This window comes from Neomonachus schauinslandi, chromosome 2 (genome assembly GCF_002201575.2).
Source record: "Neomonachus schauinslandi chromosome 2, ASM220157v2, whole genome shotgun sequence".
Lineage (NCBI taxonomy): Eukaryota > Metazoa > Chordata > Mammalia > Carnivora > Phocidae > Neomonachus > Neomonachus schauinslandi.
In genome coordinates this window covers 108,960,095-108,973,211 of record NC_058404.1, presented here as the reverse complement: position 1 = coordinate 108,973,211, position 13,117 = coordinate 108,960,095, and the positions used below count along the sequence as shown (strand labels likewise).

Below are 13,117 nucleotides of genomic sequence, written 5' to 3'. Positions count from 1 at the left end.
GTATTACAAATATCTTCATCTGGGCCAGGCTTATTTATTGTGACTGTTTGTTTTGTGTTATGGTTTGTGCACTCACTGATGAAAATGCTTCCGGTCAAAGTAGTGAATTCAAAATACAGCAACTCAATAAAAACTTTAATTAATCAGAACATGAGCAAAGTGTATAAAACTGTCACATGCTGAAGAAAGTATAAAATATTCTAATTGAAAGTGTCATCTCATTGGTGAAATACTTTCACTCCTTTTACTGCAGTCTTATACACTTGTCCTTCAGCATATGAGAAAATACTAAGGGAAAAATGCCTAATGAACCTCAGGTGTATCAGGAAATAAGTCCAAATCATATTTATACTTAATAATTATTTTTAAAAAACAAATCACACATGTGGAATATTTGAAAGTAATAATGGCAATAGCTCTGAAAAAAATCAATTCAAGGCTGATATACAGTGCAAAATAGTTTAAATCAAGCCAAGTGCTTGCTTTATAACTTAATTTAGGAGATCATTAAGGCAAAGCTACAAAAAAGTAGGGATTAAAAATCAGACACTGCAACTGTGGTACATTAACACAAAGCTGTCAAAAACTGGACATCTGTTGAACAGCTTTAAAATCTATAGTTAAAATTTAGTCCTTAAGTCTAATTAATAGGCAGCCTTAGGGTCCCTTTGAGGATCATAGCATAAAGATGATCCACAGGGATGAAGAACAATTCAAATAATGAACTTGGATGGATATCTAGATATCTCACAAAGTGAGACCTAATCCAACTATACTGTATGACAGTATGTTTCATGACAAAAAGGAAAAAAAAAAAGAAAAAAAAAGAAAAAGAATCAGACAGCACAGTTGGCTATTCCTACCTGTTTTTTGTGGCCCGATGACAAGGAATTTTGGCAAGTGGTCACAAGTTTTCTCTCTGGACCAAATGTCTTTGTGCCGTTTATCATCGCATGGATTCTGCAGGAAGGAAGAATAATAAATCTTATTGTGTAATGAACCTCTGGCTGTGTAATGTAAAAATTGTTCAAAGGACAGGATCAAAATCTTGCCTGATACCCTAGAACTAGGAGTTAGACCCTGTTCTGGTTCTGGTTCTCTGATTTCCAAACTGTTTCCTTATACAATGGCACCTTCCTTCCTTTCCTAGCCCCAAGGCTAGAACTCAGCATCAAGTTGATCTTGCTGTTATCCTCTTCTGCAACTTGACCAGGTTCTAAGTGCTGGGATTCCACTCCATCTCTGGACTTACATTTCATGTCTGTATATCTGAGCCTTCACTTAACTTCATTTGACCATAGTTTCTCAGATATCTGAGCTCTGCCCTAATCTTTCCTATTTCTTTTTCCCTAGAGCCTGAAGGGCCATCCTTGAACTCCACACTTGGCCAACTTTTCCCTTCCTTTTTACACTATGCACTGTTCTGTGCTGATCCAGCAAATCCTAATGTTTGGCTATTCCTTATAAGCTGATGGCAAGTAGATAAGCATTTCTAGCCTATACCTCCATCCTGAGCTCTTAACCTATTTTTAAATTGCATTTGTATAATTGCTGCATAGATGTGGTGAGGAAATGCCAGACCCAAAATATCCACAGGTCCAATTTTATCTCCATCTCAACCTTCTCCTGTTCCATTCTCCTTCCATTTCATTTAAGTGACCCACATTTATTATCTAAATCATGACACTTTTGAGAATTAAAAGGGCCATTAAATGAAAATAATACAATTTTTAAAATACTTATTGACTGACAAATTGATTTTATTAATAGTTAATCTAAATAATATATTAAAATCATTTTCATAAAATTCTGTCTAAAACCATATGTTAGGCATTAAAACAATTATAATTTTATTTTTATTATCCAAATATTAAAAATGACATACAATGACTAATCATTTATGTTTCATATTTATGTACTTTAATCAGTTCTTTAGTCACATCTTTTTCTAATACCACATCAGCAAAGTTCTACTAAAGAATGTTTTCAGTATGATCCTATTACGTTTTACTTTTCCATAAAATTGCCTGCAATCTCTTTCAAAGTTCCATTCATGATTAATAAATTTGAAAATGTTGATACTTTCAATGGACTCTTCTCTATAGACCACTACATTTTTAACTGGGGAAAAATATGCATTGTTGAGAAGTCTATGATTTTGCAGCACTTGTATTTGGCAAAATCGTCAAAAGTGTCAACATTGCATTCCAGCACAGAATATAAATTTGTCTAATTAAAAATAGGAGATCCATCAAGAAATGCTTACCACAGTTGAACTTCCAAAGTTCAATTAAAGAATGCCAAATTAAACCCTCTAGTTTATTTGAATTCTCATTACTTAATTTGTCTAGTCTCCTCCCTTCTTGCTTTGAAGCCTTTTTCTTTTAAGATGACAAAAAGCACTAAGGGAAGAGAAAAATATTATGTAAATATATTTTTTCTCAAAATAATATTTTAATATTTTTCTCAAAAATCGTATTCAAAGCTGCTTTTCCTCAGGGTCATTATATAGACTGAAAGGGCCTAGATCATCTTGACATTCCACAGAACTTAACATTGGTTTACTATACTAAGGATGTGATGTTAATTGTAGGTAACAAGTGTCAAGTATTCTGGCTGCCTTGGAAAGACACGTGCACTCCAGAGGGTGAAAGAAAAGCCAGCAGAGTTTCAGAAGCCTACCACCTTTGGTGGTTTTTCAAGGTCCAGTGGTCTGGACCATGCCCAGACATCCCCACCAAAGCAAAGGTCTGTTCTTGTTCTTTGCAACTCCTACTACTAAGAAAGAAGCACAGGGCTTGATAGGCTTCTTTGGGTTTAGGAAGCAGCATTTTACTGCACTAGGGAATACTGCTCGGAGTCATTGACAGGGTGATGCATAAAATTGCTAGTTTTGAGTGGAACCCAGAACAAGAAAGAGTCCTGCAAAAGATAAGACTGAGGCAAAAGCAGCCCTCCCCCTTGGCTCATACATCTGGGCAGACCTATGGTACTTCGGCATCTGTGGTATAAAAGGATGGCAAATAGAGTTTTGGTCAAGCCCCAGAGGAGAAGCACGAAGTACACCCCCAAGGTTCTGCAGCAGGTGTGCCATTTGCAGCGGACCATCCCAACTGGTATCTACTCCTGTATGCTACAGAGCCCTAGAAGAGATAGTGTTTGCCATGAATTTTCAAAGTGATTGTGTGGCCGTAAGTGGTCATCATAAGCTGAATATTGGGTTGTACCCAGTAGCAGTTCATTGTAAGGTGGGAGTGGTATGTCTGGGATTGGTCTCAAGCAGATCCAAAGGCTACAAGTAACCTTATAAATGAGTGGCCCAGACCCTTCTGTCAACTATCACTGTTCACCAATATCTCTATATCAGCTCATTCCTAGAGTTTCACTGAAGGCCCCCTATAATCTGCTGATGAAGGGGGGAAACTCAAGCTTGGTTTGTAGATAGGTTGAGTCATATGTTGGCAGAGGGCTAAGATGGACTGCTGTTGCACCACAGCCCCATTCAGAGAGGTTCCTAAAAACCAGTAGTTAAGGGAAAACTTCCAGTGAACAGAGTTCTGGGCAATGTTCCTGGTCATCTACTTTTTTGTGGATAGACTAATAGGGCAATGTAAGAATATAGCAGATGTATAGGCAGTGGTGAATGGATTAGCCAAGGGACTAAAAGGGGCAGCATGAAAATATTAGGGCTAATAAGTTCTAGGAAAAAGGCATGTGGATGGACCCATGATAGTGATCAAAAAGTGTGAGGAACTTGTACTACACATTAATGTACACCTGAGGGTATTCAGTGTAGAAGCACTAAACAACCAAGTGGACAGAATGATTCAGCCAGTTCCCAATATTCCCACATACCACCTAACCTCTGTCTTTAGCCAACCCATTGCTGAAGTAATGGAGTAGCCATGATAGCAAGATGGAGGCCATTCATGGGCCTCCTTCTCCTAAGTCTGCTCTAGTTATAGCCACTGTTGAATATCTGACTTGTCAGTAACAGAGACCAGTTCTAAATCCCAGAAATAGCACTAGCCTACCACTTAGTAGAAAATTGATTATATTGGACATTTCCATTTTGAAAAGGGCACTGATTCATCCTGAGCCCCGCTCACACATATTAAGAGTATGACTTTGCCTTCTCTACTCACAGAAACTGTTTCCACTTCTCTTTCCTGTTTCACTTTTTCCCCTTACAGGTTTTTCTTGAGAGCATCTCTTCAATAAATCATTTGGAACCAAATTTCTTATCTCAGACTTGATCCTAACGTATTTTCCATCCCCAGCTTCCATTGGAACAAGAGTGGAGTGCAATATAAAAAGACCAGTGATATATAAAGACAACTGCACTATGTGAGAATTCGCCTTGGAAAAAGTTAGGCTATATATCTTGGGTTTTTCTATGAATTCATCTGTAGAAACTGTGATAAAAGGAGTTAATTACAAGCCAATAAACTTCACATTTTTAAATTTATTTTGCATAATAATTGAAATTTTATTTTATTTTTACCAGTGTCTTTCTGCCATCATTTTATTTGGTATTTAATCTCAAATACTCAATAGTCTAGCTTCAGTTTAACTCTCTAGCCATAATTTTCACTATGGCAGACAAGGGTAATCTTTCTAGTCTCCTTTTCTTCCTTCAGTTATAGAACATTCCCTATTTTGCGTAGTCTGTAAGTTTCGAGCTAGCGACTGTATTTCACTCACTCTTTTGAATCAAACTTTCTTCATATGAATCATTTCAGTCCAAAGGAGAGAAAGCCAAAATGATGTCAAGTATCTTCTTAAGGATAAAACCACTCTCCCTGGATTTCCCCTTTCTGACTGACTGCTGGCTGTAAAATGGATACAATTACAGCAGGTGTCTTGGACTCAGAGATGTTTAACCGCTGCCAACCGGGGGCCCTGGATGGCCATGTGGAAGAGAGCTGTCTAACTCTCCTAAATGGCCTGCCCGTTTTTAGACAGTTGTGTGAGTGAGAAATACGTGTCTATTTTATTTAGTCCATTTACTGTTTGGAATGTCATCATGATAGCAACATTGCCTGTACTCTAACTCAAGGTGTTTCAGAGCACTTGTCTGTGAGAAGGTAAAGAACCTGTGTCAGCATGTGAATTACTGAACTACCTACTTCAATAAGAACATCCTGCTATAAGAAAAAAAAGCAAAATTCCACCTGAAGCAGCCAGCATGCTCAGTGATATAGTTGGCTCACATGATGGCACAAACTTCCTATCTCATGGCAAATCAATAACAAACAATTCAAACCCGTCCACGGACCACACTTTGAGTAGCACTGTTCTGAAGTGACAGTTGCCAACACCATACCCAAAAATAAACTCAAAATGGATTAAGAACCTAATATGAGTCCTGAAACCATAAAATTCCTAGAAGAGAAATGGCAGTAATCTCTTTGGCTTTAGCAACATTTTCCTAGATATGTCCTCTCAGGCAAGGGAAACAAAAGCCAAAATAAATTAATAGGGCTACACCAAAATAAAAAACCTTTGCACAGCAAAGGAAACCATCAACAAATGAAAAGGCAACCTACTGAATGGGAGAAGACATAGGCAAATGAAATATATGATAATGGGTTTATATTCAAAATATGTAAAGAACTTATACAACTCAACACCAAAAAAAAAAAAAAAAGATCTGATTAAAAAATGGGCAGGGGGCCTGAACAGACACTTTTCCAAAGAAGACATACAGGCGGCCAACAGACACATGAAAAGGTGCTCAACATCACTCATCATCAGGGAAATGCAAATCAAGCCACAGTGAGATATCACCTCACTCCTGTCAGAATGACTGGAATCAAAGACAAGAAATAACAAGTATTGGTGTGGGCATGGAGAAAAAGGAACCCTCGGGCACTGTTGGCAGTAATGTAAATTGGTTCAGCCACTGTAGAAAACAGTATAAAGGGTCCTCAAAAAAGTAAGAATAGAAATACTGTGTGATCCAATAACTCCACCCTTGGATATTTACCCAAAGAAAACAAAAACACTAATTTGAAAAGATACATGCAGCTCTATGTTTACTGCAGAATTTTTATTTTTATTTATTTATTTTTTAAAGATTTTATTTATTTATTTGAGAGAGAGAATGAAAGAGAGCACATGAGAGGGGGAAGGGTCAGAGGGAGCAGCAGACTCCCTGCTGAGCAGGGAGCCTGATGCGGGACTCGATCCCGGGACTCCAGGATCATGACCTGAGCCGAAGGCAGTTGCTTAGCCAACTGAGCCACCCAGGCACCCTACTGCAGAATTTTTTAAGTAACCAAGGTATGGAAGGAACCTGAGGGACCCTCGATAGATGAATGGAGAGAGAATATGTGGCATATACATACAATGGAATATTATTCAGCCATAAGAAAGAATGAGATCTTGACATTTGTGACAACATGGATAGGCCTAGAGGGTATTATGCTAAGTGAAGTAAGTCAGACAAAGACAAATACCATATGATTTTGCTTATATGTGGAATCTAAAAAATAAAAGTGAACAAACAAGAAAGCAGAAACAGACCCATAAATAAAGAGAAAGAACCGATGGTTGCCAGAGGGGAGAGGGCTGGAATAGTGGGAAAACTGTGTGAAAGGGAGCGAAAAGTACAGGCTTGCAGTGATGGAATGACTAAGTCACAGGAATAAAAGGTACAGCCTAGGGAATATAGTCAACGGTATTGTTTTTTGTTTTTTTAAGATTTTATTTGACAGAGAGAGACACAGCAAGAGAGAGAACACAAGGAGGGAGAGCGGGAGAGGGAGAAGCAGGCTTCCCGTGGAGCAGAGAGCCCGATGCGGGGCTCGATCCCAGGACCCCGGGATCATGACCTGAGCCAAAGGCAGACGCTTAACGACTGAGCCACCCAGGCACCCCTATAGTGAGCGGTATTGTAATAATATATGATGACAGTAGCTACCTTTGTGGTGAGCTTAGCACAATGTATAGACTTGTGGACTCATTATGCTGTATACCTGAAATTAATGAAACATTGTGTCAACTATACTTCAATTAAAAAGACCAAAAAAAAAAAGTTTTCCTTTGCCAAAACCAATCTGATGTTTCAGTTAATCTGTATTCACTATTATAGATAAACTCATATCTGCACCTGATTCTTTGAAGTTTATTTGAACAATTTATTTTTCTATGGAATGCTCTTATTTCCTTTTTTTACCAATCTAATCAAAATTTCACCAATTATTCTAGTGTAAGCTAATATGTCCCATAAACTTTCCTTTTTATTTTAGAGGGGTGGCATAGTCCAGTTGTTAAGAGTGTGACCTCAGGAGGGAGACTGCCTGTGTCTTATGGAATTTTCCTAAATTCTCTGGGCTCAGTTTCCTTATCAAGAAAATAATGATTGATGGTATCTACCTCACATGGTTATTGAGAGTATTAAAGGAGTTAATATATTTAAAATGATTAAATTGTTCTCTATAAAAGAGAGTAATTATTATGTGATCCCAGGTTAGCCTTTTTTTTTTTTTCCCCTTTGTCCAGATTAGTCAGTTGAAGCAAAAGAAAGAAGTTACAGTTGCTGATGGACTGGTTTATGATAGATATCCTTCCTGAGAGCAGACTTCCTGGTCCACTGTCAGAACTCTAGCACCTGGGGTGGCTGCCCCTTCTCAGGACAAATTCACAGTTTGGTGACTGGATTTCTGGGACGTACAACTTATTTGATAGGGAAATAGCTTGGTGTTTCTTCAGGCAAACTTCAGAATATAGATTGCCCTACCAGACCCAAAGACCCTTATATAATCCCAACTCAATTTATTTTTGAATATGCTTACTGTCTCACTCCTGCAACTCATCTGTTTTATTGTTTTAGCACTTGTCATCACTCAGGTCTCTACTGAAATATCACCCCATGCAAGAGGGCTTCCCTGCTGACCAGAACCAAAGCAATTTCTCCCACTCCTGTCTTTCTGTGATAGCTGCTGGTTATATTTTCTTAGTTGTATTTCAGTACCTGAAATGATTCTATTCAGGTATGTGTTTATAGCAATTTTAAATTACATATATATGATATAATACATTTATGTTTATAATAATTCTATCTCAACTAGAAGTAAGTTCTCTGAAAAGAAGACCTCTGTTTGTCTAATCTAATATATGAAAGGTGCTTGATAAATATGGGTTGAATGACTGAATAACTGACTTGAGACAAGCACAGTAAACCTTTAGTAATAGGCATAGACAGATTTTGATATATGCTTGAAAACTAACATAATATGAACTGGGTAGACATTTTACTTGCAAAACTCCCACAAAAATAAAATATTTGCAATCTCCAATGATGTTTTTCAGGGTGGCTCAGAAGCTCATTTTGCTATTTCCGTAAGTCATCACTTTATATCTTAAACATTATTTTCCAATATTATTTAACTGCTTCATTTGTAAAGAACTTTAGTTTTCAATTGTATTTTATATATTAAACAATAGAAAGGCAGTTCCCATGACCTACATTTACCAAGTTTCAGCACACATATCCCAGTGAAGAACAAATCTCAGATTAGGTGCTCAATTCATTTGCTCTAATGGTTTCTTTATACTTCGCAAAGGTAGATGAGCAAACTGATCAATTATTCAGCACCACTGCTGAAAGTGTCTTTCGTGAGATCTTTCTGGTTCTCTATGTTCAACTAGGCCACTTATTTTCTTTATCACAGTACATGTGCCTTTGCCATTCAAATTTCTGCATGCAAAACCAGTGAAATAAATCATTCACAGAAATGGGCAAATGCTATATAAGACTTGAAAAGAGTTTTCTTTTACATACAGAACATGAGTAAACATGCCCTGTTCTGGTAGATAAAGACACTAATTATTTCTAGTTGTGCTCTCCCAAGAAATTATACTGATAGAAGTAAACTATCAAATAAAATTCCCTGAATGCTGTTATAATACCTTTTGTTCCAAATGCTTTTATTACTAACAGTTCAACTTACACTACTTTGGTTTTTCCTGTATGTACTTTATAGGTGGTGGCATGTGTATACCTCAGTCTAGGCAGATTGCCTATCTTTATAACTGCATTCCTTCTATGTTATGCTATTTTAAGACTTTCCAGATGCCCAGTATTTCTTCTTTTACCTCTTTTCCTGCATGTTTCCCCTTGTGTCTCTTAATCGTAACTTTATTAACAAGATGTTTGCATTTCCTATTTTATACTCTGAAAATGTTTGTTTAGATTTTTTCCTACTCTGGCTTTTCTTATGTTGTCTGAATATTTGAATAACAGCTAACATAATATCTGACCTTTATTGATCACCTTCTATATTCCAGGCACTTGCTTGGCATAGATTATTTCTAATCCTCAAAGCAACCTGGCAAGACAGATATCATTATCCCTCCTTTACACCTGAGGAGGCTGAGATGCAAGGTGTTTTATTTAGGTCTTACTGAAGGTCACACAGCAAGTTAGTTTCAAATTTGGAATCCAAAGCTCGGGTTGTCTCTGCAGCTAAATATCGTGTGTGTGTGTGTGTGTGTGTGTGTGTGAGAGAGAGAGAGAGAGAGAGAGAGAGAGAGAGAAAGAGAGAATGAGAGAGGGAAAGAGAATGTCTGGCAGTGATTTTGAAGGTCAAAGAGTCTTCCCAAGAAAAAGCTAAGTATTTGCTTGCACTTTCATACTTTGTTCCATTGTTATTATTTTAATTTCAAAAGTCAGAAAATTACAAAGCAATTATATCTTTTTTCATTCTCTAATCTGATTGTTCCCTGAATCTGAAACTGTTGTAAACAATAATTTACTGTTTTAAGTACCTAGCACTATAGATATATTGAAACTTAAAAAAACTTTAGCTAAAATTGCTGTAAGCAGCGTATGGTTACTGTGCCAGTCTAGTAAAAATGCAGGTAACTCAGTTCTCACCCCTCACAAAGGGGACGCAGGTGGTTTCATACATGGACTATATGATGAGGTGAGGATGATTTGCTTTTAAGTAGGCATAAAAGAGGTGGAGAGAAGATTCTCTGAGGTGATGGGCCAGGCTTAGAAAGGGGAGTAAATTCTGATGAAAACCCAGATTTTTCCTCTCCAATTAAGTAAAATTTTCAAATTCATAACCAAGGTAAAAATATGTATTTATTTTTTATTTTTATTTTTTATTTTTTAAAGATTTTATTTATTTATTTGACAGAGAGAGAGACAGCGAGAGCAGGAACACAAGCAGGGGGACTGGGAGAGGGAGAAGCAGGCTTCCCGCTGAGCAGGGAGCCCGATGTGGGACTCGATCCCAGGACCCTGGGATCATGACCTGAGCTGAAGGCAGACGCTTAACGACTGAGCCACCCAGGCGCCCTAAAAATACGTATTTAAAAAAAAAATCACACTACTTACCTTATCCTGAAGTTCATATTTTTATGAATACATGAAATATATACATGAAAACTTTTGTTCTCGTTAGATCTAGTTATTCCAACCTATGTTGCCTTTTCTCTACTAAGAATCTGCTTTGCTCATTGCTTCTCCACATCCTTCACTGACAAGGACGCCATGGAATCATCAGTTAGATTGATTACCCGCTCTCAAGTCATGTGCCTGTTGCAGACACCTGGGACATACCTAGACTTAACTGGAACCTTAAAAACACCCAGTGCTCATGGTAGTATTATTCTGTTGATTATGAACGTTTCAGAGGTTATTGGTTTCCTCTTCATTTCCTCTCTGCTCACCTTCTGCTGTTCAGACCGCACTGTTTAAAGAAGAATGCTACGAAAGGTGTATTTGTTTTTCTTTTAACATTATACTTCTTCCTCCCTATCTGGTTGTGTTGTTTCAAAAGTTCTTCTTACCGAGTTTTGCCATGTACCTGTCTTTAAAACAAAATCCTTTTCCAATCTGTTTTACACAAGAGGGTGACTTTCAATTTTTTGTCTCTCAATGTCGTTTAAGCCTAATACAATCCACATACACTGATGAGGAATTTTAATAGGCCATGGATGTTTATTCTCAGTATTTCAACCAGCAATTCCTTTTGGAGAAACTTGGAGACACACACCATCTTTACAAAGCTTAACTCCACCCTGCGTGCTATATAAAACTCAAGCTAGTCCATCAATTCCTTTGAAAAGCCTTTCCTTTCTGAGTGCACTGATTTATAATGAATGCTCTCTCCACAGAGCTCCTGTAGCACTTAATAGTCTGATTCTTTCTCAAACTTTCCTCCTAAAGTGGTCTGAATACAGAGAAGCAGAAATACCCACTTCCGAGGTGGGAGTGGGTAGAAAAGAGCCTGTGGTTCTGTGTGCGTCTGGGGTAACAGCTCCATGAAAAGCTGCTTTAAGCACAAAGGACCTTTGATTTACCTTAAACATCTATGCACTTGTCACCATATTATACCCATGTTGATTTAAATAAATTGATACTGTTGGCATTTTCCCATGAAATATTCTCATAGTAAAACTGACCCCAGGAGATGACAGGTTTACTCTGAAGCTCTGAGCACATTCAGACAGATGACTGCACATTCCTGCAGATAGTACCTTATATTATTATTTATGGTTTTATGAATATCCTGTCAGAGAATCTAGATAGCAAACTCAATTAAGAAAAACAGTATTTTAAAACTCTTATTAATAGGTTGATCTACTATAGCATATTCACTCACAGTAATCAGACATATCTGTAGGGCACACATGCAAAAAAATTCAGGTTTTTTTCGTTGTTATATTTGGATTAGTTCTGAAAAATCCATGTTTTATGATGATTTTGATTCAGAAAGGATGGAAGTATGTATAACATTTTATTTTATTTTATTTTATTTTATTTTATTTTATTTTTTATGGCACTATCTGCAAGTAGTTTTTCTATTACTAAACCTCAGTAAGTTGTGTGGGGAATTTGACACTTGACAAGATCATATTTGCAACAAATTGACAGGAAAGGGAAAATCCATGACTTATGTCACCATTTCTGGATGTCAGAATGTCTGACAGCCTTGTATAACCAAGTAGGGAAGTGCTTCAGTGTAAATTAAAAAAAATTAGGGGCCCCTGTGTGGCTCAGTCAGTTAAGCATCTGCCTTAGACTCAGGTCAGGATCCCGGGGTCCTGGGATCGAGCCTCGCGCATCCTCATGGGGCTCCCTGCTCAGGGGGAGTCTGCTTCTCCCTCTCCCTCTGCTACACCCCTTGCGTTCATGTTCTCTCTCTCTCTGTCCCTCTCTCTCTTTCTCAAAGAATAATAAAAAAAAAACCTTAAAAAAATTAAAATCATGAGAAATTACCTACATATTTGGGAAGCATTCCTGAAAGGTTTAAATACTAGTCTTACTAGTATTTAGAATAGAATTTAGAATACTAGAATTTAGAATACTAGAATTAGGAAGATAAATGTAACAAATACATAAATTCAAACTATGATTAGGAAAAAATACGTAAGATGGTAATGATGTCTATTCCTCTGCTGTACCATCTATGAAGTGAGGAGGAACTATTCTGGCTATTTCACTGGAAGGGCCTAAAAGATGAATAAATGGAAATGTAAACTATGGTATTATCGAACTCTTGTTTCCCCAGCTGTGGGGTGATTACTTGCAGATCAGTTTTCCTTTCATCTCAGTGTCTCCCCCACAAACAATTTCTGCCACACTTCTTTAAAGGTCTCACTTTTTTCCCAACCGTGAAGCTACTTGGGGTTTCCCTCTCTCATGGCTACATTACTGTCCTAACTTTAGTACCTCCCTGTTCTTACCTGTCCTGCAAAAAGACTTCTGGTATAATCTTTATTGGCCAACCTTTTTTTTTTTTTTTTTAAATTACTTTACTCTCATCTTCAGAACCGACACGTATAGGTTCCTTGTTGCCTATCAAATCCAGACGACTCTAGTAGCTTTCAAAGTTTTCCCAGCTGCCTTGTATGTGCTTTTCAAGGTTATTTCCCATTGGATCCCTACTGTTCTCTAAGAAACAAGTGTGCCACTTTGACTGTTCTCTGTGCACAGGCACCCACCTCTGCTTTGGCTTATTCATTCATGACATTGTAATGACGGCAGCTATGGTACCATGCTAGGCTCTAGGTTACAAACATGTATAAACCTAGTCTCACCCCTTAAGGTCTGCATGAGCTGGTGTATGACAGGCATAAGTCTCTGCAAGACCATACA

General features: G+C 37.6%; 1 protein-coding gene across 1 annotated transcript in view; it reads right to left on the bottom strand.

The window, feature by feature from the left end:
* Positions 1-13,117, bottom strand: part of LOC110575489 (bifunctional heparan sulfate N-deacetylase/N-sulfotransferase 4) — a 258,954-nt gene that overhangs the window by 20,305 nt on the left and 225,532 nt on the right. The window contains exon 7 of the mRNA XM_021684468.1: positions 864-960. Within this exon, the coding sequence (XP_021540143.1) occupies positions 864-960 (97 nt within the window). The remainder of the gene's footprint in view (positions 1-863; positions 961-13,117) is intronic.